The following is a 27881-nucleotide window of genomic DNA, read 5'->3' on the forward strand; positions in this document are numbered from 1 at the left end:
ACAGTTTGATAGATGTTTTTGTAGTACATTCAGAGGATGTAAATTCGTTCAGCTTTAATAAGTGACTTCACTAAGGTCAAAACATAACTACTGATGGAGGATACTATGTCACCATGGACTCGTGAGTGACAGTTGGACAATTGATTTATTACTCTTCACTTCATACGTATTTTTTTTAAAAGATTTTGTTTATTTATTCATGTGAGAGAGAGACAGAGAAAGAGAGAGAGAGAGAGGCAGAGACACAGGCAGAGGGAGAAGCAGGCTCCACGAAGGGAGCCCGACGTGGGACTCAATTCTGGATCTCCAGAATCACATCCTTGGCTAAAAGTGGCGCTAAACCACTGAGCCACCTGGGCTGCCCCATCTCATATGTTAGAATTAGCATGGGGGTGCTACTACATTACACTAGTCATTCCAAATATTTTACCTCAGACCAGAACATGCTTCAGGATCAAAATGGCTCCTGAAGTTCCACTGGAGCTCCATGCGTTCCCACTAGAATTGCTATGTTCTAAGACAACTTTGAAAATCCGGAGCATGCTAAATGTGGCCAGGGCTGGTCCTTTGATTTTCTGGTCCTTTCATTTTCTAGTCTCTTATTTGGCTACCATAATTAACACACAACTGACAGCCCTTACTGATTCTCTGGAGTTTGATCCTTTTAAGGACAAGTATTTATCCTCAACACTAGCAAATATATCAGCAGTACAGGCCCTGTTGCTTAAAGAAAATGACTATGTGAGGCTGACAACATTTTTGTCTAGATTACTCGGCTACTGGTATGTGGACAGGTCTCATCCCAATATGAGATGATACACTGTTAGTTTACAGTGTAATATGTCACACTCTTAGTTTACAACTGTGTAAAAATGAAAAGCCAGATTCTCTCCAGTGTATCTAGCTTACCAGACAGCCTTCCTGAAATATTCTCCCTCTCTTACTTCCTGAGAAACCATCTCAAAGAACCCATTTAAAACATATGTCTAATAAATAAATAAATAAGTGAATAAGTAAATAAATAAAATAAAACACATGTTTTGATTGTGGACTACTGCTAAATGAAAATTATAGCTGTCTAAAGGATCTTTTTCTCACTGTTGCACATCACCTTTCATTTTTGCTATTATCCATAATTACACTGCAAACATCTACCTTGTTCATTGTTGTGGACTATATGTTTGTGTTTCCCACCCTTAATTCATATGTTGAAGTTCTACCCATCAATCTGCTGGTATAAGTAGGTAGGGCCTTTGGAAGATAATTAGGTTTAGATGAGATCATAAGGGTGGAGCCTCCAAGGTGAGATTAGTGCCTTTACAAGAAGAGGAAAAGGGATGCCTTGGTGTCTCAGTGGTTAAGGGTCTGCCTTCAGGTCATGATCCCAGAGTCCCATATTGGGCTCCCCATGGGGAGCTGCCTTCTCCCTCTGCCTATATCTATCTGCCTCTTTCTGTGTGTCTCTCATGAATAAATACATCTTAAAAATAATAATAATAAGAGGAAGAGACACTGGAGCTTCCACTGCCACTACTTGAGGATACAGGAGAAAGCAGCTGTCTGTAAATCAGGAAAGGGATGTTCACCAAAACTAAATCTACTAACACTTTCCAACCTCCAGAACTGTGAAAAATAAATGTCTGTCATTTAAGCTTCCATTCTATTGTAGTTATTAAAGCAGCCCTCACAGACCGAGACATCCACTCTTTGTGTCTCTTCTATTTCATTGGGTTTCCTGACCAATGTCCAGCAGACAACCCAGGCTGACTTAATAATGCCATGACCCTGTTGAATTTATCATCTCAAGTACCAAGAAGTTACCATGCGTCACCATTCTCATAGAATATGTTCTCACTGGCCTATTTCCATATTTCCACCACCCTATTAATCATCCCCAAGGATATTAAATCCATGTTCCAAAACAAGTCCTTAGGAGGTTGTGTAGCTAGACATTCATTCACACAAGATTTGTATAATTGCACACCTGTGGCCATTCTGCTAGTTATTTAATTTTAGTATTTCCATTTGGTTATATCTAAAAAGCTGCTCTATAATCATTTTTTAATATGTGTACATGTGAAATCTGTGATCATCATTTTGAGATAGTAGCTATTCATATCTCTTGCCGTTTGTAGATTTCTCCCTAATTTCTTGGTGGGCTGACTTTGCTTATATACATTTTTTGGCACCCATGTTATTACAATTTAGATTGCTCTTTTTAATCATAAACATGTCAAATGCAGTTCTAAGGATATAAGCATGTTAGTTGATTAGACTCTTGCAATGTGCCAGCCACTATCATTTGAATTACTTAAACTAATCTCCTGTAATCCTTCCATCAGTCCTAAAAGATAGATGTTATCATCCTCATTTTAGAAAGAAATAGAGGTTTGGTGAAACTAAGCAACTTGACCAAAGACACCTGGCAGAGCTGGGATTAGAACTGTTTCCAAAGTTCCTGTTTCAACAGCTATTTTATAATGTCCCTCAGTCTACAGTCATTGGAACATCTCCTTTTGTAGATGAAGGGACTGAAGCTCAATGTTCAGTGTTTCAAATATCCCATTCTTCTCTGTAATTTACAAAGTGCTTCTGCTCAACCTGTTTCATTGAATATAGCTGCACTCTAGGGTGGACTTTGGGCATTGTGTCTCCTTTGTTTTGGAGGATGAAACTGAAACTTGAGTTAAAAGAATTGCCTTTATTTAAGTCAGCATATCTTCCATTCCTTAACCCAACACTTTGAAAATACCCTTCCCTATGTAAAAGGTCTAAAAAGCATAGTTTTTTTACATCTTTTGAGTAGGAAAAGCTCTCCCTTGCTTTGTGTTATTTCTACTTGCTTCCTATAAAGCAAACTTCCTGAGTTGTATTTATTTAATTTTATTCATTTTCATTCTGGTTCCTCTTACCATGAGAGGGTGGCTTGGATTTTCATAGTGTTGTCCATATTATTTCCATTTTCTGCACAATGCCATCCATAATACAAGAAACATCTCTTTAGACTGATAGTGGCCCAGCTGATTTTTGTTGTACCAATTATGTCCATAGTATTAATGTAGATGATGCTGGTAAATATATGAAGAATCTGGATAGAACTTCTTGGGTGGTTTATTCTTATAAAGTAGCAAATTGGAAACAAATGCTGGGGATTTTTTTCTATTGATTTTTTAAAGTTTTAGTTTGTTCTGGAACCTAATACCATGTTGTTGTTCTATTGTGTACTACCTTGCTCATGGATATGCTTTCTGGTTCTCTTTTGTAGTACATTGTTACATGTTCTGGGCCCTAAATACAGTCAACCTTTGGCTTTACCTTTGGCAAGCCTTTGTTTTCATGTAGTATTTCTTTTCTTGAAAGATGATTCAATGCCTGCCATCCTTTGTAATCGTGGAATAGGCCTGAGTATGAAATTATGTATAGTCACTTTAATTTGTTTGGCCTGAATTTGGAGATGAGAACATGTTAGCATTTTTATGCTTGTCAAAAGAAATATTTTACAATCTTACCCTCTTCCTGACTTAATGTTTTCTGCTGAAAAAGAGTTTAATGAAACACTTGCTTTCTTGGTTGGTTAGAACTGGACTTGTTGGAACAGCTGGCTGGCTCAGTTGGTGGAGCCAGTGACTCTTGATCTCAGGGCTGTGAGTTCAGTTCCAGCCCCATGTAGGGTGTAGAAATTACCTAAAAATAAAATCATTTAAAAAAAAAGGGAACTGGACTGTTAAATGGTCTTTCATATGTTGTAGGGAATCTGTTGGAGAGTATGTCCCATCAGTTTTAGCACAAATCCAGTATAGAATCATAGTCCTCATTTTCAAAAAGTTTCTCTAGCCATTCAACCTTAATCAGCAGCTGTCCATGTTCATTCTGGTTGATAACATTAACTCTTTTGTGAGTATAAATACAATGCATTCTGTTTTGTTTTTTTGTTTTTTTTTTTATCATTCTCTAAACCTAAGGCAAAGACCAATGCATTTCAGAACTTTGGGAGCCAGTTTATGATACCAGAAAAACCATTTTGCCGTGTTGTGTGGTAGCTGTTCAAAATTTTGCTCAGGGTGATTACATGTGTAAAATGGTAAAGTTTAGTTTGTCACTGCACCAGTCTACTTTCTTAGAAGAATATCTGTGTTTAGTTACACGTAACCTTGAAGATGTGAGCTATTGCTGTTACTAGAAAGTAGTTCTGAGACTTGAATGGAAATCTTGTGAGCATCTTGCCTGCACATGGTCTAACCCTTCCAGGCTGAGTCTTCCTGTGTAACAAAAGAATGTTTCTAAGGTGACCATTTTTTAGACTGAACTTTTGGAAAACTAGTATTTTCTTTCGGCACATAAGAAATAATCGGGAAAAAAATAATAATAATAATCGGGGATCCCTGGGTGGCGCAGCGGTTTAGCGCCTGCCTTTAGCCCAGGGCGAGATCCTGGAGACCCGGGATCGAGTCCCACGTCGGGCTCCCGGTGCATGGAGTCTGCTTCTCCCTCTGCCTGTGTCTCTGCCTCTCTCTCTTTCTCTCTCTCTCTCTCTCTCTGTGACTATCATAAATAAATAAAAATTAAAAAAAAAGAAGAAATAATCAGTAAACATAGTGTATTGATAGTCAAATTAAGTACCAGCATCACAGTGTTAATGATGTTCCCCTGAAGAGAAGATATCTCAAAAATCCTCAAATTTGTCCTCACACCCGCCCCCTCTGCTTCTTTCTAGAATAAGGATCCCACCAACAACAGTTTTCCTATGGCCATGCTTTTATGTCATTTCTGTTTGTTCCTTTAAACAAAAGTACCTACAATGGTAGTAAGGAAAACCGAGGTAAAACCCTAGAGAGTTACAAAAGGTCTAGATAAGAGCAGAATTGTAGTTGTTATTAATAAGACATGAATTTCAAAGTCAGCTAGAGGCTCAACCAGCCATAAAGATATAATACATTTATATGAGAGGAATGTATATCTTTTCTGTATAAAATTGCAGACCTCTTACCACTAAAATATGAAATGTGTAAAGCTAAATTGTGTACTTCTTATCAAAGCTTACCTGTAGTTCAATAATGAAAATCGATGTTTTGAAAGAATCATCAAATGTCATAAGTAATCTTAATGATTTTACAATTTCCTGTATGGATACAGCTGAAAGTGCCCATGGCAGACAAACCTGGTAACACAGTGAATTTCCGGAAGCTGCTACTGAACCGTTGCCAGAAGGAGTTTGAAAAAGATAAAGCAGATGATGATGTCTTTGAGAAGAAGCAGAAAGAGCTCGAAGCTGCCAGTGCTGTGAGTATTTTCACAAAAAGGGAGCGTGCTTGTCCTCTCTTTGTGTTATTGAATAGAATTTTCATGAAGCCTGTTATATCTTCCTGCTACTTCAGTAGATGCCTGTGGCCTTTTTTTCATGTGGAAACATTATATTGAAGTTTAGAGGAATGCTTTATTCCTTTTAGTGCCACCCGTTACAGCCACTCAACCTAAGATAGGAATTTAGAGCCCAGATTTCAGAGAGGTCATTGAGTTCCAGAAATCTGAAAAAAAAATGCAAAGTTTTGGGTGTAGCTCAGTTTTCTGAGGAGAAGATCTGCAGTTGCTATCAGACTCTCAGTGTACCCATGCCTCCCACAAAGGGATAAGACTGTGAGTCAGAGTGTATATTCTTAGCCTCTCCTATGGAATATGGTTGTCTTCATCAAGCTCCTATTACCCTTCCATACACAACAGCCAGAGGAGAAGACAAGGCTTCATGATGAACTAGAAGAAGCTAAGGACAAAGCCCGGCGGAGATCCATTGGTAACATCAAGTTTATTGGGGAACTCTTCAAACTCAAGATGCTGACAGAAGCCATCATGCATGACTGCGTGGTGAAGCTGCTGAAGAACCATGACGAGGAGTCCCTGGAGTGCCTGTGCCGCCTACTCACCACCATTGGCAGAGACCTGGACTTCGAGAAGGCAAAGGTGAGCACCCTGGTCTCAGAAGCACCCAGTATGGCCTCTGTCAGTTGCAGAAAAACTAGAACCATTAACAAGAGTATACCATGTCACCCTGGCAGTCTAGGCTGCTACTTTGTCTTCTTTTGCCCTTTTTTTTTTTTTTTTAAGATTTTATTTATTTATTCATGAGAGACAGAGAGAGAGAGGCAGAGGCAGAGGCAGAGGGAGAAGCAGGCTCCATGCAGGGAGCCCAACATGGGACTCGATCCCCGGTCTCCAGGATCACGCCCTGGGTTGAAGGCAGCGCTAAACTGTTGAGCCACCCAGGCTGCCCTTCTTTTGCCCTTTTCATTATCAGTGTTTGGCCACTGAGCTCTGTACCATCTCTCCATCATGGTCAGAAGTGAAGAAGGTCCCAAATGATATAAAGGCCAATTTATGAATTGTTCAGGTTATATGTCACTTGTCCTTTCTCTGCGTGACCATTTCACAGATCATTTGCATGTGTAGCAAATGGCAGAAATAAGAGAATAGAATAGCTATTGTGGGTCAGGACTGAGGTGATATGGAAGTGAATATCCAGTAGTTTTCTTAAGTTTATGCCTGAATTAAGCACAGGGCTATCTAACCATAATTTTAAAAAATCATTAACAGTATTATGTCTCAAATATAACATGGTGCTCTCCAAGTAAAGGGTAGGAAAATTAGAAATGCTTCAAAGAAATATCAGATGTTTCATAAAATCTGAATCAGCTGGGATTGTCTGTAGCAAAAAAATCCAAATATCAGTGGTTTTTATGCAAGACTTAGGTTTATTTCTTACTCCTGTAAATCAACTTCATACAGAAGTGAGAAGTCTGAGGCTGGTCTCGTGGCTTAGAGATGATAATTGGTCCAGTTCCTCCAGCTTAACTTTCTGTCATCCCCAAGGTATAACCCTTGTTCTTACCATTCTCAGCAGAGAAGATTGGAAAGGGGCAAAGGACACAGCCACCTCTCTCTTAAGGAAGGTTCCAGGGGCTGCAGCATGTCACTTCCATTTATATTGTTTACCTGTGATTAGTCACAGGACTACAGCCCTTGGAATACATAACCTTTATTTTGGGCATGATATGCTCAATTAAAAATTCTACCTCATCATTTGGATATAACTTGTATTCCTAAGCCATTTAAAACATCTATATGGTAAACTTACACTCAAATTCCTCAGGCGGGATTACAGGATGATTTTGTCTCTTGTAGCCACGTATGGACCAGTATTTTAATCAGATGGAGAAAATTGTGAAAGAAAGAAAAACCTCATCTAGGATTCGATTCATGCTTCAGGATGTAATAGACCTAAGGCTGGTAAGTAGAAAAATGTAAGGCAACTACTCTAGTCTCTTTTAAGGAATTGGGTTGGAGGGGATGTCCTAGTATGTACATGTGTAAAAAATGCTACAGGAAGGAATTCTGGAAATGCATTGATGCACTTCCGTGACAGAGCTGTGTGAAAGGATACAAAGGTAGTATACCTACCTGCCTATTACATTTCTTCTCTCTACACTCATCAAACCACATGGCATTTTTTAAATCAGCCATTCTGAATTCAAACTGTGATCACTTAAATTTAGTTTTAGGGTGCTAAATCATCAGGAGTCCATCTTCAAAATGATTATATTTAACTTCTCTGAGTCTTACATTTTTATCTCTAAAGTGGGGATGTTGCCTACCTTGCACATATGTTGCAAAGCTTCAATGAGGTGATTAGGTAAAGTGCCCACCTCATAGGAGATGTTGGTGTTTCGTCTCTATTTTTATTCCTGTACATTCTCCTCTTCTGCTGTTGCTGTTTCCCGTTTTTCATATACATACAGTGTTTACCACTATCACCTCTTTTCTCTCTTCTTATTTTAAGTCCTATAGGGAATATACTGCAGCTGATCCTAGAGAAAGAGAATGCAGGCCGTATTTCTTCCCTGCCCTATATCTAGACCAGATAACACTGATGGTGATTCTTTATCTTACTAAAGGTTAAATGTGACCTCAGGATTCTTCTTATTACCAAAGCCACTACCAGATGATCAGAATTTGTGTGCTAATAACTATTTGCCATCCTTGCCTCTAACAAATGTAAAACTTCTTCACCCATGCCCTCAATTACTTGTACCTATATCAGGTGTTGGAATTATGGCTGGAAAATAAAGGGAGAAGAATAAATGTGATTAAACAACTTGTCTTGTTCTTAATAGTATAGGGCAGAGAGTGGCTCTTTGTGCAGGGTATCAGAACCATGATATATGAGGAATGAAAAATGCTAGTCATCCTTGATTTAGAGCCACCATGGAATGTGATTTGAATTAGGTATTAATAACCCAGATTAAGGCAAGATGAAAAAACCCTGAGGTTTCTTGATTCCTTTTCTGACTCCTCCTCACAAATATAGAAGATAATGTTTCAAAAATACATTTGGATCCATTTTTCACTCTTTTTATTCATTGGCTATTAGAATACTCAGCATATAGTAGTTCACGTTGATTGAGACTAATTTAATTCTTTTCTTTTAAGATTTATTTATTTGAGACAATGAGAGCATGCAGGGAGTGAAAGGCAGAGGTAGAAGAAAAGAGAGAATCTCAAGCAGACTGCACGCTGAACACAGAGCCTAATGTGGGGCTCAGTCTCACGACCCCAAGATCATGACCTAAGCTAAAATCAAGAGTCTCATGCTTAACTGAGCCACCCAGGCACTGAGACTGGTTTAATTCTCTCTCCCCCGAAAAATGCACATAGTGCCATCTCTTAAGATGAAAAACTGCTATACTACAGATTTTAAAGTTCTTTTACACTTTTCCATCAGTGAGAAGTATCAAATAGATTTTCAGATTTTTGTCATGTTCATTTTTTGTTTTCTGGCTAATAATGTTGTTTTCTCCTTTTATAGTGCAATTGGGTATCTCGAAGAGCAGATCAAGGGCCTAAAACTATTGAACAGATTCACAAAGAGGCTAAAATAGAAGAACAAGAAGAACAAAGAAAGGTCCAGCAGCTCATGACCAAAGAGAAGAGAAGAACAGGTGAGGAGTGGAGTCCACTGGGTTGTTAGGGAAACTAGAGAAATGAGGGACAGATGTTTTAGAATTCTTCGTTTAGATCTGAAATGACCTCAGAAAGAATAAACCCAAGAATAGAGTGGTAATTGGTAAGTGAAGCAGTGTCAACCTAGAGCCTGGTTTTTAAGTAAAAGCCACGAATGCAGAACTCAATATGGTTTGAATACTTTATAGTCAGTAATCAACAAGACTTTACTCAGTATATTCTGTATACTCAGTATTGGTGAGGGATATGAAAAGAAGTGGAAGATACAGTTTCTTTTCTCTGAAAGCTTATAGTTTTTCTGGGAAGGCAAAACTAATAAGGGAATATTTTTCAAATAAATAGAAGATAATACCAATTATGAAATGTAATCTTTATTAGGTTTTAGGGACCCCTGGGTGGCTTTGGCTCAGGGAATGATCCTGGATCCAGGGATTGAGTCCCGCATCGGGCTTCCTATGAAGAGCCTACTTCTCCCTCTGTCTGTGTCTCTGCCTCTCTCTCTGTGTCTCTCAGGAATAAATAAATATCTTAAAAAAAAAAAAAAAGTTTTAAAACTCAGAGGAAAAATAAATAAATAAAACTCAGAGGAGAAGAAGGAAAGCTAGAAGAGATCTTTATTTGAGAAAGGCACCTTTGAGCTGGGTCCTGGTGGATGGTAAATATTTGGAAGGAAAGGAGTAATTTTAGTCATGAAATTAAAATATGTATGTAAAGAGGCAAAGAGAAGCCTGATTGGAGCAAAATTTAAGTATTCACGATCAGTGGGGAAAATGTTTGTTTGGAAGAATGGAGCCAGATTAAGAACTTTTGACTTGATAGATGGTTGACATTAAGAAGCGATCTTAAGGGATCCCTGGGTGGCGTAGCGGTTTAGCGCCTGCCTTTGGCCCAGGGCGCGATCCTGGAGACCCGGGATCGAATCCCACGTCGGGCTCTCGGTGCATGGATCCTGCTTCTCCCTCTGCCTGTGTCTCTGCGTCTCTCTCTCTGTGTGTGACTATCATAAATAAAAAAAAAAAAGCGATCTTAAGATCTTAAGTTTTCGAACAAAAGGATAATGTCATGGTAGCAGTATGTAAATAAAATAGGCCTATGTGTTTTAAATGATGAATAAAAGGGGTACACAACTCAAAAATGTTACTGTTGCTGAAATCATGGTAACAATAATTATAAAAGGAAGAAATGGGGGGAAAATATGAAAGGTGAAATAGAAGGCATTTTATACCTGAGAAAATAGAAAGTTCATGGACTAAATTTAAGAATAATGGACGAGGAAACCTTTTCTCAGCAGGGAAATGATCATTCTTCTCATAAGCCTTTATTTTGAGGTGGCAGGAGGGCATCCAAATAGGACCACTCATTTGTCTACTGTGCTGTTACGTGAGCATTGTAGTTACTGGGTCATGTAAGTGTAATGGTTGAGAGCATAGACTCTGGAGCCAAACTATCTGGTTTTAAACTTTAGCTCTCCTAGCTGTATGACCTTTCACAAGTCACTTAATATGTAAAATGGATTTAATCACTGTTTCTAGGATTTGTGTGAGGATGAAGTGAGGTAAATAATATGTAATGTGTTCAGCTTAGCAACTGGCACTTGATACTCAATAACCACGTAGCTATTATTTATCACAGACAGTAGAGCTCATAGTGAAGTTACAAGAAATGAATCCTCCATGAAAGAAAGTGTACTTAAGTTTCATGGGACACCATACTTCCTCACCTTCTTCACTCTAGTACTTAGCATAGTGCCTTTCACGTAATGACTTCTATTTATTTTTGAACTAGAATGAAAGCCCAATCCATGGAGGATGTCCATAGAAGATGTCTTTTCTAATAAAAGAAAAGAACTCTTGGAAAAGTGACAGATAAAAAACAAGTGCAGTGGAAGGAGCACTAGGATATAAGAAACAGGAAACAAGTTTGTTCATGATCAATAATGTCAGCAAAAAGAGTGTCATGTATTTGAGGATCAGAAAAAATTTGGATAGATAATTTGGTCTTTCATTCCGCAAATATTAAGTGCCCATTGCTTAATAGGAGAGACAAAATCCCTTCCTTCATGCAGCTTCCATCATACCAGGGGGACAGATGAAAAATGCTTGTATGAAATACGTAATTTTGTCAGATCACTTTGTTCTAGAAAAAAAGATAAAACAGAGGAATATGAGTGGTGCCAGGTTTGGTGGGTAAAGGTACAATTTTAAATAGGGTGGTTGGAGTGCCGATTAAAGCTGGAATTTGAGTGAACACCTAAAGTAAGTATGAAAGAATTAAGCCTTGGTGGATATCTGGGGAAAGGTTTTTAGGCAAAAGGAATAGTAAGTAAAAGGCCCTGAAGTAGCATTTTCAGGGAATCGCAAGGAGGCCAGTTTGGCTGGAGCAAAGAGCATTGGAAGATGGGGTTTGAAAGACCCCAGTAATCAGTAATCAGGGGGCCTGATTACTCAGACTTTGTAGGCCATTTAGAAGGAATCTGTTTTTTTGTCTGAGTGAGATGGAGAGATTAACAGGAATGTTTTGAATAGAGAAGTGACAGGACCTGACTCATGCTTAATTAGAGTCCTGCTGGCCACCATGATGTAAATAGTTGATGGTGGAAGCAGTTGAGTTAATGAAGATGTTTTTGTACTAATCAATGAAATGTTGCTAGAGAAAACCAAAACAATGGTGTTGGTAATAATAAGATGAGCTAAATGCTGAATATATTGTAAAGGTTGAACTGACAAGATTTGCTGGCAAATTGGGTGCCAATGTGAGAGAAGTAGGAATCGGGTTTCTACCTGAGCAGCTGATAGGTTGGAGAAGCAGGCTTTTAGGGGAATGATGGAAGTATATGTGTCATTTGACACCATTAGGCGAAATAAACTTTAATGATTTCCAACTGATTTCTCCTGAAATTCTAATCATGAGCTATAAACAAGAATGGGCCCTCCTGTGTCTAGCACTGAATCTCTAATCATTAGGTTCAGTTTCTCCTAGGTCAGTGTGTCTCATGGTATTCCTATGTGATATTTTCATGTCATCCTGGGCGTTAAAAAGACTTTCAGCTTTACAATCTCTTTTGTCCTTTTCTTTGATTTTGATTGGAGCTGCTGAGTTGAAAATACTGTTTACTCTTTTTCTTTTATAAATTTATTTTTTAATGGTGTTCAATTTGCCAATATATAGAATTACACCCAGTGCTCATCCCATCAAGTGCCCCCCTCAGTGCCCATCACCCAGTCACCCCCACCCCCTGCCCACCTCCCATTCCACCACCCCTAGTTGATTTCCCAGAGTTAGGAGTCTTTCATGTTCTGTCTCCCTTTCTGATATTTCCCACTCATTTTTTCTCCTTTCCCCTTTATTCCCTTTCACTATTTTTTATATTCCCCAAATGAATGAGACCATATAATGTTTTGTCCTCCTCTCATTGACTTATTTCACTCAGCATAATACCCTCCAGTTCCATCCACGTCGAAGCAAATGGTGGGTATTTGTCGTTTCTAATGGCTAAGTAATATTCCATTGTATACGTAAACCACATCTTCTTTATCCATTCATCTTTCGATGGACACCGAGGCTCCTTCCACAGTTTGGCTATTGTGGACATTGCTGCTATAAACATCGGGGTGCAGGTGTCCCGGCATTTCATTGCATCTGTATCTTTGGGGTAAATCCCCAGCAGTGCAATTGCTGGGTCATAGGGCAGATCTATTTTTAGCTCTTTGAGGAACCTCCAGACAGTTTTCCAGAGTGGCTGCACCAGTTCACATTCCCACCAACAGTGCAGGAGGGTTCCCCTTTCTCCACATCCTCTCCAACATTTGTGGTTTCCTGCTTTGTTAATTTTCCCCATTCTCACTGGTGTGAGGTGGTATCTCATTGTGGTTTTGATTTGTATTTCCCTGATGGCAAGTGATGCAGAGCATTTTCTCATGTGCTTGTTGGCCATGTCCATGTCTTCCTCTGAGAGATTTCTGTTCATGTCTTTTGCCCATTTCATGATTGGATTGTTTGTTTCTTTGGTGTTGAGTTTAATAAGTTCTTTATAGATCTTGGAAACTAGCCCTTTATCTGATACGTCATTTGCAAATATCTTCTCCCATTCTGTAGATTGTCTTTTAGTTTTGTTGACTGTATCTTTTGCTGTGCAAAAGCTTCTTAACTTGATGAAGTCCCAATAGTTCATTTTTGCTTTTGTTTCTCTACTGCTTACTTTTTGACTGCCAAACTGATTTGAGGTATATGATAGAGTGGCTTGCTCTATTCTCCCTGCAGGTGTCCAGAGAGTGGATGAAGGTGGATGGAACACTGTACAAGGTGCCAAGAATAGTCGGGTACTAGACCCCTCAAAATTCCTTAAAATTACTAAGGTGAGTATGACATTTAAAACACAACTTAAAACAGCTTGATAATGTAACTCTCAAAATTATTTCTTGCTCACATAAAATAGCCATATGGCAGATTTTATAGAGGAGTGGTTTTTTTTTAGTGCAGATGCTTTTCTGCACGTCAGTATTTTTTTTTTAAGATTTTATTCATTTATTCATGAGAATGCACAGAGAGGAGAGAGAGAGAGAGGCAGAGACACAGGCAGAGGGAGAAGCAGGCTTCATGCAGGGAGCCTGACGTGGGACTTGATCCAGGGTCTCCAGGATCACACCCTGGGCTGCAGGTGGCGCTAAACCGCTGAGCCACCGGGGCTGCCCTGCACGTCAGTATTGATCCCTGTTTTCTTATATAATTGTCCTGGTGTTAATCCTTTTCATTTTTTAAAGGACTTACTAAGGGGGAAGTGACTAGTTTAATTCTTAAAGTTATAAGATGCTTGCTATAAGAGAAATGATAATGAAGATGCTTCAGAAGTTATAAATTATAAGCTTTACACAATATAGCCTTAGCCTTAAGGAAAAAAAAAAAAAACCCAGCTACCTATTTAAGCCTAACTTGAAAGGAATCAATGGTTTGCCATTTCCAAGGCCTAAAAGAAAGCACAGAGGACCTACTACTAGAAATCATTCTGTGTTGAAGATTTAATACATTCTACCTTCCTCTCTCTTGAGAATCCATTGGCAGTAAGAGGAAAGAGGTTTCTCTTAGCAGACATTTTCAGCAGAAGTTGATCACTGTCCATCAGGTGAAGAACCTGGAGAACAGAGAAAGTGGCATTATCTTTTGTAAAAGTGGAAACCTCTACAGCCAATGGGTTTTACCAATCATTTGCAAGTCTAGTTTGATCCTTTGTAAAACAACTTTCCATGGTTCTGAAAATTGGTTGCCTGCCAGTAGGATACTAAAGTCAATCTAAAGCTACTGTGGAGGGATGCCTGGGTGGCTCAGCAGTTGAGTGTCTGCCTTTGGGTCATCGGACTTCCTGCATGTAGCCTGCTTCTCTCTCTGCCTATGTCTCTGCCTTTCTCTCTCTGTCCTCATGAATAAATAAATAAAATCTTGAGAAAAAATAAAGCTACTGTAGAAACATCAAATGAAAGAAGAGAACTGACAGAAAAAGAAAATTGGATGAAGATGGGCTATGTCATTTTTGTCTTTATTTCAAAGTATTGCTTCAGGATAGTACATTAAGTCTCTAGATCGCTCTTGATTTTAATTAACTAGGATCCTGTTCTCAAAGATTCTTGTCCATTCGCTGGTTATTGATGTCTCCGTGCAGAGATTCCATTGCTGAATACAGCAATGATTCCCATCCACTTCTGTTTCTAGCAAGAGACTATTTTAACCAAAATCTTAAGAGAATTCATACAACATCAACCCAACATCTTTGAAAATTACATCAGTACTTAATAATAATATTATCTGTGTTTTTAAATATTGTTTCAGTTCATGGATGCTATAAAAAACAATAGTGCTGGTAAAACTACAACATTATTAATATTTAGAAAGTTTGTTAATTTTTAATAAATTTTGTGTGTAGGTACTCTACTCAAATACCTTAGAAAAATACCCTAAAAATATTTCAAAACCATTTAAAAAATAGATTGTTAATTGGGAGAGATTTATGTGAAAGCATGTGGTGGAGCAAGGCAGCACTATTAGAATTTATGAACACTTATTACCAAGAGCTACATTTCAGCTTACTGTGGTTTGTGTTTTCTAGTTACTACATTATTATAATTCTGTTCACCTGTGGTGAAGTTTTGTTTGGGGATTAAACCTTAGAGAGGCATCTTCACTTCCTAATATTCTATGTTCACTTTTTTCTTATTCCCCTGTATTGAACACTTCAATTCCACTTTTCCATCTTTAGCCCTCACCCTGTTAAGCTTTACTGAAATACAAAATCTTTGTCCTGTCTGACCTATTTTCTGACAGTAATGTGAAGAGATTAAGGGATTAATTTTGTAACATACAAGATTTATTCACTGGCATTACTAAACAGGAGAAATTACCAAAAACTGCTTATATTTAGTTAAATGCTACACCATCTTAGGGGACCTGAATGCATTCTCCAGACAAGTGGTTCCAAACTGTTTTGTGGATGCTGGATTCCAACAAAGTAGTGCAGGTACCACCAGAATCCCATGTGAATGTGAATAGCTCCATTTTATGTTTCTTAAATTATTCCAAGCACTCTTTTGTTGCTAAAGTTAGTTTTTACTACACCAAAGGGAAAAAGAAGATAAAACATTCTAGGAGCTCCTGGGGGATGTCAGTCAATTGAGCAACAGATTCTTGATTTTAGCTCAGGTCAAGATCTCAGGGTCATGAGATGGCGTTGGGCTCTTTGCTCAGTGAGGAGTCTGCTTGAGATTCTCTCCTTCTCCCTCTACCCCTCTCTACCACTCTTGTATGCACTCTCTGTCTCTTTCTAAAATAAATAAATTTTTATGAAAAAGGAAAATAAACCATTCTAGAATTTTCCTATAATTGGTTTGTGGTCACTTACAGCCCACAATTGATGAGAAAATTCAGCTGGTACCTAAAGCACAACTGGGCAGTTGGGGAAAGGGCAGCAGTGGTGGAGCAAAGGCAAGTGAGACTGGTAAGTATGAAGTGTCCCTTCTTGGGTACTTGGATGTGGTCTATCACTATTCATTTAATAATGAGTTTAGGGAAAGATGTATAGTCAAAGCATGTGCAAACTTACTGGTGTCCCTCACTATGGTATTTTAAATATTTATAATTTTTGTTGTTCAGTTAGGCTGTTTAAGACTTTAATCTCTTATGCTCCTTTGTTAAAGTTGATGTTCACAAATTCCATAATAAGAGAAATTACTGAAAACCCAAGTGAAAAAGAAAACACTTTGCTAAGAAAAAGAATTGTAAAGGGGAGTTGTAAAAGAGAGTGAAATATTTTTCAAAATCTTTATCAAAAGTCAGATTTTGAGAGATTTGACCTTAGGACTCAAATGTTTAGACCATTACAAACACATCTTTTTAAAGCTAAGAAAGTCCACTGGAAAGTAAAAAACTTCAATGTTAAGCTCCTTTCCATATTTCCCTTCTATTAAGTAATTTTGACCTTTGATTCTTTAAAAAACTTGTGTTATGCACTTAAGCCCACATGCACAATGATACTTAATATAAATACATAGGATTTATATTAGTTAACTTCTGTAAGTGAAATATTTTGTTTTGTTTTTGCTTGCCTCCCTCCTTCCCTAAGACTCCTACCCCCCATCACTACCTAACATAAGTAATTGTTTTTAGAGCAGGAAATGGTTGTAATGTACAAAGATTTCTAAGTTTGGGGATTTTTTTTACAGACAAATTCCTTATTTTATTATTATTTAAATTTAATTAACATATAGTGTGTTTTCAGTTTCAGAGGTAGAGTTTAGTGATTTATCAGCTGCATATAACCCCCAGTGCTCCTCAAGTATGCTCCTTAATGCCCATCACCCAATTACCCCATCCCTCAGACAGACAAATTCCTTCTAACATTATACTTCTTAGAGTATGGTCTGTGAACCAGGAGATTGACATCACCTTGTTAGGATTGTTAGAAATACATAGTCTTCACAAGCCACCTTCTTCCCTAGGGAGGCAGATGAATTAGAAGCTGCATTTTAAGGGCACCTGGGTGACCTAGTTGGTTAAGTGTCTGCCTTGGCTCAGGTTGTGATCCCTGGAATCCTGGGATGGAGCCCTGCATCCAGCTCCTTGCACAGCCGGGAGTCTACTGCTCTATCTCCCTCTGTTCCTCCCACCCCTCATGCTGTCACTTGCTGTTTCTCTCCATCTCTCAAATAAATAAAATCTTTAAAAAGAAAAAAAAGAGAGGCAGCTGCATTTTAGTCATGTGATTTGTATTTTTTTTTTCTCAATTCTCAACACCTATAGATGCCTTACGGTCAAGTGCTTCCAGTTTAAACAGATTCTCTGCTTTGCAACCTCCAGCACCTTCAGGGTCTACATCATCTACGCCTTTAGAGTTTGATTCCCGACGGACCTTAACCAGGTGAGACGCCCACTCTTATATTAACACAGGACCGACCTACCTGTTGATGTCTGTTCTCTATCATTCTCTCTCTCTCTCTTTCATACACACACACACACACACACACACACACACACACACACAATGATGATCATCTCTATGATGTGGATAGCTTTTATCCCTAAGATTGATTTTCTTTTTCTTTTCCTCCTTTGATCTTCACATTCTGTGCTTTCTAAGATAAGAATATAATTGGGTGAGGTAGAAAGGTTTGGGATAGGGTAGAAAGGAAGAGCAAGTTACCTGGCAAGTTTCTAATGGTTTGTTCCTTAACAAACCAGACCTACCCAAACACCCTGGGAGGCTGGTGGAGGGCTCTCTAAAGTAATGCCTCAGGATGCTCTAGATTAACCTAACACTGTGAAGCACATGGATTTATTTTTTTTTAAGACTTTATTTATTTATTCATGAGAGACATAGAAAGAGGCCGAGACACAGGCAAAGTGAGAAACAGGCTCCATGCAGGGAGCCCAGTGTGGGACTCGATCCCTGGTCTCCAGGATCACACCCCGGGCTGAAGGAGGTGCTAAACCGCTGGGCCACCAGGGCTGCCCTGTGAAGCACATGAATTAAAGGGCATGACAGCCTACCCATGTTCTTTTGTCACACTCTTCAAGTTATATTTGATGCTCTCTTTTGTTTCTCACTATTCTCTGTGTTGTACTGTCTACTTTCATTTTTATAGGATTGATACAGTGAAGTGCTCCGTTGGTTGGTTTACAGAAAATGGATAAAGAACTGTAGAATAATGACAGAAAACAACATTTTTAAAAAGATTTTACTTAAGTAATCTCTGCACCCAGCATAGGGCTCAAACTCATGACCCTGAGTTACACAATCTACCAAGTAAGCCAGCCAGACACCCCTCAAAATTTTTGATACATTGCTTTTAGAGCTAAAGTTGCTTTAAGCTCTCAAATTTTTCTCTTATATTATTGTAATCAGTTTGGCCAGGTAGACTTTCTAAACTATGTTACTTTACCTTTGGCTTCTGCAACAAAATATACTTAGCACAATTCCGCTTTTAATGATGGCTCAGATTGTCATTAAGCATCTTTTGTGCTATTGAGGTATTTGTGGCTCTTTGCCCTGCCATAAATTTCCCCTGATGGCTATGCTCTTTGCGTACTTGTGTATGTTCTTTCAGAGGTTAGATCATTATTGTGCCTCTAGTCATTTTCTTTTTTCTCTTTTAATTTGCTTCTCCTGATCTGCTATGGGCCAAGGAACTATTTGCCCAGGTGATAAGAATTGTCCAAAAAAAGAGTAGGGGGACACCTGGGTGGCTCAGGGATTGAGCCTCTGCCTTTGGCCCTTTGGATCCCAGGGTCCCAGGATCAACCCCCATCGGGCTTCCTGCGTGGAGCCTGCTTCTCCCTCTGCTTATGTCTCTGCCTCTCTCTCTCTTTCTCTCTGTATCTCTCATGAAGAAATAAATAAAATAAAATAATTAAAAAAAAAAAAAAGAGTAGGGAGGGCAGCCCTGGTGTCGCAGCAGTTTAGCACCACCTTCAGCCCAGAGCGTGATCCTGGAGACCCGGGATCGAGTCCCACGACAGGCTCCCTGCATGGAGGCTGCTTCTCCCTCTACCTGTGTTTCTGCCTCTCTCTCTCTGTGTGTCTCTATGAATAAATAAATAATTTTTAAAAAAATCTTAAAAAAAAACAAAAAAAGTAGTAAGATAGGAAGATACTCTCTTAAATAAAATGTATGACTTTGTCCATTCAAGACTACATCTGGGGCACCTGGGTGACCTAGTCAGTTAAGGGTCCAGTTCTTGGTTTCAGCTCAGTTTCAGCTCAGGTCATGATCTCAGGGTTGTAGGATTAAACCCCAGTGGGGCTCAGCTTGGAACTCTCTCCCTCTTCCTCTGTCCCTCACCCCTGCACTCTGTCACTCTTTCTCTTTCTAAAATAAATAAATGGGGGATCCCTGGGTGGCTCAGCGGTTTAGCGCCTGCCTTTGGCCCAGGGCGGGATCCTGGAGTCCCGGGATCGAGTCCCACGTCAGGCTCCCAGCATGGAGCCTGCTTCTCCCTCCTCCTGTGTCTCTGCCTCTCTCTCTCTCTCTCTCTCTCTCTCTATGTCTATCATAAATAAATAAATAAATCTTTAAACAAAATAAAATAAAATAAATAAATAAATGAATCTTTTTTTAAAAAAACTATTTCTACTACTTGGTTCTCAAAGCATTTTACTTATATTTGAAGTTTCTGAATAAATTCAGAAATTGTAAGAAATTGTAATTTGTAAGATAGTGATACCATGTTTGGTATTCTGTCTCTCACCTTTTTAGCTCATACATTCATCACTGTCTTCTTTATTCTTAAAAAATTTTTTAAACTAAAATAAAGAGTTGTCATTGGCATTTTAACATTTTAAGTAGTATCCCTTTTAACATTTTTGAAAAACGTAAAAGCATGTTTAACGTTCTCTTGGAAGCACTGATTTTACTTATGTAAATACAATTTGAAGTAGAATTGTTGCCTCACACCTTTGAAGTTATGTGTAAAAAATTATCCTGCATACATTTAGAAAGTCTTAGTATTATTTTATAATTTGAATATATAGGGGATTGGGGTGGTCTTTCTTCTGAAAAGTATGTTTTGTCTTTTAAGTCGTGGAAGCATGGGCAGAGAGAAGAATGACAAGCCCCTTCCATCTCCAGCAGCTCGTCCCAATACTTTCATGAGGGGCGGCAGCAGCAAAGACCTGTTGGACAATCAGTCTCAAGAAGAGCAACGCAGAGAGATGCTGGAGACCGTGAAACAGCTTACTGGAGGCATGGACATGGAAAGGAACAGTGCTGAGACTGACCGAAACAGGGCTCGAGAGTCAGGTGAGAGACTTGATACATACCGATAGGAGATTTGGGCCTTAAATGTGGAATGGAAAATGCAGAGGAGACCTTGTTACTACATAGATTTCAGAATGTTTGTGATAATAACACACAGGTATCTTAAAAGGTAAAAGACAGCCATGTAATTTTGTAACATCACTTTCATTTCCCAGGTTACCCTTTGTTCAACAATTTATAAAGTTTCCTCTTTCTATATTAAATGCGATGGTGATGGGTGCCTCTTGCTGTATAGTAAGCAATCTGAATTTCTTACAAGTTCTTGACATAATCCCTCACTGTGCATTAGAGTGCATGTGCTTTGTAGCGCCCTCAAATATACGGAAATTCTGACATTATTGAGCCACTGCAAGGCAAACCAAAGAGATAATATCAGATCATCTTTTGTTAACTTGATCTTGGTAACATCTGTGGTTTTTGTATATGTTTAGCGTGTATATGATTAGAGGACCAACTCAGATAATGCTCTAAAAATTACTGTCATGAATGTAACCTATCTGTTTCATCTGTTAAGTGCGGAGAGTAAGTATACCTCCCCTGTAGAATTATCATGAAGATTAATTGAAAGTTAAAACAGGTAAATACTTAGAACATTATCTGATAAATACAGATTGTTCAAAAGGTACTAGATGCCATGATGATGATGACGACGACAATAAAAATAGTTTACATTTTCTGCATCCTTATAATCTTTATTCTGGTTGTTTATAATATTTTTATAGTTTTCAAATTTGTTTCAGTATTTAAATTATGTTTCCTAACTATAGTCTTTAAATGGATTCAGAGACAAATTGAAATGTCTTCTCCCAGCTGTAGACTTCATATCATTTAGCTTTAGGGACATGTGTCTTATCTATGGTAGGTATTTGGGGAACATAACATGACAGACTTGAAAATATCTTATGTGTAGTGAATAATGTAGTGCAGCTGCCCTGTGCATGTTTATTGTCTGGTTCATTCGTTTATTCACCACATGCACACTGACTACCTAGTGACTTGCAGGCACTGGATCTCCACTCTCAGCCTTCAGTCTGCTGGGTCAGGAAGACTTACATAATTCCACAAAAGATACTGTATACAAGTATGAGCTGAGAAAAGTGCTATGAAGCTGAGAAGAGCAGAGTTCTAAGAGTTCTTAACAAAGGAACTATCTAGAATTGACGCAGAAGGATATCAGGGAAAGCTTCACTCACGTTAATGTTTAATGGACTAGTAAGAGTTAAAATAGGTTTACAGGGAAGGATGGGTATGGAGCAGAGAGAAAGAGCATCCCAGTGAGGAGGAGCACCATGAGCAGAATGGTTGGTAATAAGTAGGTAAAAACATGGCATGTTCAAGCAGCTGTCAAAGGCCAATGTGTTTGGAGCTCTGTGCGTGATTGTGCAAGCTTCACGTGCACTTCATTGGGGCAGAGGAGAAGAATCAAAATACAGAAAGGAACAAAAAGGCTTTAATTATAAAAGTTTACCATATCTCTGTATTCTCTTAGTTGTAGAATATGAAATTACTTGGTATATATCTATGCCACAATAAAATTTCTCTTTTCTGATTATAGGTGCCTTGCCTTATCAAATTTGCATCTATTTTAATGCTTTTGTGGGAAAAATCAATGTAACACATAAATATCGTCAACCATAATCTCACCATTTTAATGATAATTTTTGTCATTTTTATTTTCACGTTTTTTTAACTTTACTAGTAGTGAAACCAGAAATTCCAGCAACATCAACCCCTGCATTGTCAGAATTGGAGATGGAGAGGAAGTCCAAATCTATCATTGATGAATTTCTACACATTAATGATTTTAAGGTAAATGAAATTTCATAAAGAAAGAAAGGAAGGAAGAAAGAAAGAAAGAAAGAAAGAAAAGAAAAGAAAGAAAGCAACAACAGTCAAAACCCCATAAGAGACATACTAACTTGACTCTGATCTAAGTCACTTGTCACTAAGACTTAAGAGTTAGTAATCCAAGTCCCACACAGTTTAATTTGAACAACTCTGATGCACTCTTGGAAACTACTCTCTTTTAAATTGATAAAAGAGTTCCCAAGATCAAATGGCAAGAAGGGAGCGTGGCCACCAGTCCATCCCCACAGTGGGATAACCACATTGACTTTGATACTCATGAAGAAAAACCAACACATTATCATTATTAGGCATTGTGTCTATATATTGTTGCCTCTCATGACCTTCATAGTCATTTTGTCATCATTCTTTTATTAACTTTGAAGTATGGCTGACATGAGTTTTTATTTCTTAAGTAGAAAACTGAGGCACAAAGGAGTAAGCACTGTGTCAGGTTCAGACAGCCTAAGTGAAACATTCAAGACCCAGCTTTGAATCTGCCTTCCTTTACTCCTAGCCTTCTCTTTGATCCTCATTTTAAGATGGTAGTAAATAAGATAAGACATAATGCCCAACTTCATGAGCCCTATACTCTAGTGGCAGAGACAGATCATAAAGACTTAACAGGGGATCCCGGGTGGCTCAGCAGTTTACACCTGCCTTCCGTCCAGGGTGTGATCCTGGAGTCCCGGAATTGAGTCCCACATCAGGCTTCCTGCATGGAGCCTGCTTTTCTCTCTGCCTGTGTCTCTGCCTCTCTCTCTGTGTGTGTCTCTAATGAATAAATAAATAAAATCTAAAAAAAAAAAAAAACCTAAACAGATACCTATTTAAATTGTAGTTATAGGGACACCTGGGTGACTCAGTGGTTGAGCGTCTCCCTTTGGCTCAGGACGTGATCCCAGAGTCCTGGAATCGAGTCCTACATCAGGCTTCCTGCATGGAGCCTGCTTCTCCCTCTTTCTGTGTCTCTGCCTCTGTGTGTGTGTGTGTGTGTGTGTGTGTGTGTGTGTGTGTGTGTCTCATGAATAAACAAATAAAATCTTTTTAAAAAAATAAATTGTAGTTATAGTAAATACCAAAAGACCTATAGGTTCTTAGGAAGATCATATAATAAGATGTAGTTGAGGGATCTGGAGTCAACAAAAGCTTATCTGTTAAATAAATAAAATTAGTTTTCCCAAAAAAAAAAAAAAAGAAAGAAAAGAGAATTAGTTTTCCAGGGGCCTGGCTGTCTCAGTCAGTAGAGCATGTGACTCATGGTCTCAGGGTTTGCAGGTTCAAGCCCCGTGTTCGATATAGAGATTACTTAAAATTAAATGTTTAAAAAAATAATAAAAATTAGGCTTCTAGCTTCAGAGCATTAACTATATCTTATGACTTTTAGCATATTAGTATGATACTCTAACAGCTTACAGAACACATCCTATGAAAGATGTTTTTTCTAGCATCTTAGTAGGTGCTATTATTATTTAAAAATTGGGGTACCTGAGTGACTCAGTCGGTTAAGTGTCCGACTTGATTTCAGCTCAGGTCATGGTTTCAGGGTCCTGGGATGGATTATCACATCATACTCCCTGCTCAGCAGGGAATCTGCTTGAGTATTCTCTTTCTCCTTTCCTTCTACCCCTCCCCAAGTTTGCATTGTGTGTTTGTATGTCAAATAAATAAATCTTTAAAAGACAATAATAGGGATCCCTGGGTGGCGCAGCGGTTTAGTGCCTGCCTTTGGCCCAGGGCGCGATCCTGGAGACCCGGGATCGAATCCCACGTCGGGCTCCCAGTGCATGGAGCCTGCTTCTCCCTCTGCCTGTGTCTCTGCCTCTCTCTCTCTCTCACTCTCTCTCTCTCTGTGACTATAATAAATAAATAAAAATTTTAAAAAAATAAAAATAAAAATAAAAAAGACAATAATAATACAAATTAATATTTATTGAGCCTTTGTTTTGTGTTTGGCAGTGTGCCAAGTCCTTTTCCTATGTGCATTCCTCAGGATAACCCTGTATTAGGAGGTCAAGACTGAGAGATTGTGGGACACCTAGGTCGCTCAGCAGTTAAGCTCCTGCCTTTGGCCCAGGGTGTGATCCTGGAGTCCCGAGAGCGAGTCTCGCATCGGGCTCCTTGGATGGAGCCTGCTTCTCTCTCTGACTGTGTCTCTGCCTGTCTCTCTCTCTCTCTCTGTCTCATGAATAAATAAATAAAATCCTAAAAAAAAGAAAGAAAAAAGGAAGGAAGGAAGGAAGGAAGGAAAAAAAGAAAGAAAAAAAGAAAGAAAGAGAAAGAAAGAAAGAAAGAAAGAAAGAAAGAAAGAAAGAAAAAGAAAAGAAAGAAAGAAAGAAAGAAAGAAAGAAAGAAAGAAAGAAAGAAAGAAAGAAAGAAATTGTAACACTCCTAAACTCACATAGTAGTAAGTAGTAAGTAGCAGAGCCAGGATTCAAACCCGCATTTGTCTGACTCCACACCCTGTGTTTTTTAGCCTCTGTGATATATAGTTAACTGAAAAACTAAAATGTGCCAGCCACATTCTAGGGAAGACTGCCTGGATATTCTGTAGTGTATATAGTGAACAATATAGTCTACTTCTGTAGGTCATTTGTGGAGCTTACCATCTAATGGGAGATACAGAGCTGCCTAAATTTAGGTAATAAGTAAACAACAAATACAAAAAGAAAAGTAATGTTTCAGTTCAGAGAATTAAAACAAGGTGATATGATAGCTAGTGATTGGACAGTCACAGAGACTATAGGAGGTGTCAGTCAGCTGAGTACTGAAAGAAATGAGAACCAAACCATGAGAAAATCAGGGAAAGGGCACAATTATGAACTACTGTGACATTAAAGGTACCATGATTTAGGGGGCACCTGGCTGATTCAGTTGGTAGAACATGTGACTCCTGGTCTCAGAATTGTAAGTTTGAGCCCCATGTTAAGTATAGAGAAATGACTAAAAATAAAAATTTTTTTTTTAAATTTTTATTTATTTATGATAGTCACAAAGAGAGAGAGAGGCAGAGACACAGGCAGAGGGAGAAGCAGGCTCCATGCACCGGGAGCCTGATGTGGGATTTGATCCTGGGTCTCCAGGATCGCGCCCTGGGCCAAAGGCAGGCGCCAAACCGCTGCGCCACCCAGGGATCCCTAAAAATAAAATTTTTTTAAAAGAAGTACATTGATATATTTAGTTGACCCTGTACACAGATTCAGTAAATAAATTTCCATGGGAAGATATTTAATCACTTCATGGAGCACCTAGCTAGCTCTGTTGGAAGAGCATGAGACCCTTGATGTCAGATTGGCTGTAGAGATTACTTAAAAATAAAAATCTTAAAAAAAAAAAATGAAGACAATCAATTCAGGTTAAATACTAAAGATATGTGCATTCATTTCCATGGTCTCCTGAAAAGCATTATTATGATGTTGGGCTTTAAAATGAGGTAAAAACTCACAAGGATGAAGAACATAGGGAATAGACAGCAGCAACATTCTGGAAACTAGAAATTAGAAGGATGAGTAGCCATTTATTTAGCAGGCTAGGAATGTGTATAAGGTGTAGATGGGGCTGAGAAAAGAAGGTTTGATGGGTTAGAAGTGTATTAAGACAGTTTTACATGACAACTGGGCCAACTGTTTCCAAAAATGTGAATGTCGTAAAAAGATAAAAACAAAAGAAAGGACTGATCTAGATTAAAAGAGTCTAAAGAGACATCATGCATCCTGACATGTGATGTCAGGTTTTTAGTTGTATCCTGGAACAAGAAAAAGCTATAATGGACATTTGGGGACAATGTGGAAATTTTGAATATATACTATATATCAGTATACTTTTAAAAGATTTATTTATTTAGTTTATAGAGAGCAAGCAAGCTTGAGTGGGAGGAGGGGCAGAAGGAGAGAGTCTCATGCAGACTCCCTGCTAAGTGTGGAGCCGGATGCTGGGCTCAATCTCACAACCCACGAGATCCTGACCGGAGTTGAAATCACCAGTTGGACACTTAACTGACTGAGCCACGCAGCCCCCCGTATCAGATAGTATTTTTATTGACTTTGTATTGATACTAAATTTCTTACATATATGTAAAGAAAACAGTTGATGAATCTCAGTTGAAGTTATAGATGTGTACATTGTACTATTCAATTACTCTGTAGTTTAAAAGTTTTTTAGATAAAAAGTAGATGTGGGGGAGGTATGAAATAAAATAGCAGAGGATAAATAGAGCAACAGTGAGAAATCTAGGTGTGCCCTCCTCCTTCCTCAGCCAGGAGGCTGCCCTTCTCACATGCATTTTCCCCCTCAGAAGAGCTACTCTCTTCAGAGGTTCAACCAAAGGATTTTGGATTCAGACAAAGTTGAGATAGCTGAGGGCAGAGAGGCACACTGCTGTATTGGTGATTCAGCAACCCTGGCTGTCAGGCTTCAAAGATATGGACCTAGCCAGATCACCCCATGGTAAGGACCATTTCACAAGCCCCACAGTCCAAGAACTTCCTAAAAGGTGTTTAGTACTTAAGCTAACCATATTAACTTCCCTATGAAGGAATACCTTCTTTATTGAATATTTTGCAAATATTAACATCCCCAAACAATATTATCTCAGTTGCCACTTTAAGTCGTTTGACTCATGATCGTGAATTTCTGTTTCATAATATACCATATTCATTTTTTTAAATGATCATAACATGGGTAAGCATTATGTAGAAAAATACATTTTTGACTCTGCTTCTTTGAGCGATCTGTAGTAAAATTGTTAACCTAAACACTTTACTCTTAGAACAATTTTCTATTCTTTTGTTTTAAAATATGACTAATATGGCCCAGATCAGCCTGCATTTTACCAAGCTCTATTAATGTCTAAAAATATATGAAAAAAAATTAAAAACTAAAAATAAAAAAATTTTTAAAAATTAAAAAATATATGAAGACTGTCTTGTTTGTGGAGCTTTCTATTGACTGTCATATGTAAAAGATTTTAAACTTATTTTAACGCTCTTGTAATGGGATCCAGATTTTAGAGTAAGCTTTTCATTTGCTGTTTGAACAGGAAGCCATGCAGTGTGTGGAAGAGCTGAATGCCCAGGGCCTGCTACATGTGTTTGTGAGAATGGGAGTAGAGTCCACCCTGGAAAGGAGCCAGATCACCAGGGATCACATGGGCCAATTACTCTATCAGCTGGTGCAGTCAGAAAAACTCAGCAAACAGGACATTTTCAAAGGGTTAGTATCCTCCTCAAGAGTGGTAGTTACTCACTGCGCTCAAAAGTACATATATTTTTAAGTACTAATTTCCATAGAATAAAACTATGTCCAATATAATGTGTTGATGTGTAATATGTTGATAGTTTGTTGGTGGAGATTACAGCATTTGGTAGATTGTGCTAGGGAATGAAGGGTTATCTCTTGGTTTTCTAAATTTTATTGTTAGACCTGTATTATGGTGTAAATAAGGTAGCAGAGACCTCTTAACCTCGGAGAAACTCAGGCCCTCACCAGCCCATTTACATGTAAACCCTGTATGTTCTTTGAGGCAAAAGCTTTTTTTGTGTGAGGAAAATTTTGGAAAATTGACTTAAACCTTTTTAAAATAAGCCTTATCCTTTCAGTAAACCATGGTTATTTTGGCCAATGAATGCTCGTCTGTCCATTCTACCCCTATAGAAGCATGTATAACTCCAAATTGTTAATGATTTAGTCTGTTCCAGATTGGTTTCATTATGATTCTCGTTGCTGCCTGTT

At 38.4% G+C, this 27881-nt stretch overlaps 1 protein-coding gene across 26 annotated transcripts in view; it reads left to right on the top strand.

The window, feature by feature from the left end:
- EIF4G3 (eukaryotic translation initiation factor 4 gamma 3) overlaps positions 1–27881 on the top strand; it is a 330571-nt gene that overhangs the window by 275287 nt on the left and 27403 nt on the right. For all 26 annotated transcript variants that reach the window (XM_072827973.1, XM_072827981.1, XM_072827975.1 and 23 more), the window contains 10 exons: positions 5134–5280; positions 5719–5955; positions 7174–7278; positions 8855–8987; positions 13270–13364; positions 15898–15991; positions 17293–17410; positions 20068–20288; positions 22006–22115; positions 27190–27362. In XM_072827973.1, coding sequence (XP_072684074.1) covers positions 5134–5280; positions 5719–5955; positions 7174–7278; positions 8855–8987; positions 13270–13364; positions 15898–15991; positions 17293–17410; positions 20068–20288; positions 22006–22115; positions 27190–27362 — 1433 coding nt within the window. The remainder of the gene's footprint in view (positions 1–5133; positions 5281–5718; positions 5956–7173; positions 7279–8854; positions 8988–13269; positions 13365–15897; positions 15992–17292; positions 17411–20067; positions 20289–22005; positions 22116–27189; positions 27363–27881) is intronic.

This window comes from Canis lupus, chromosome 5 (genome assembly GCF_048164855.1).
Source record: "Canis lupus baileyi chromosome 5, mCanLup2.hap1, whole genome shotgun sequence".
In the NCBI taxonomy this organism is placed as follows: Eukaryota; Metazoa; Chordata; class Mammalia; order Carnivora; family Canidae; genus Canis; species Canis lupus.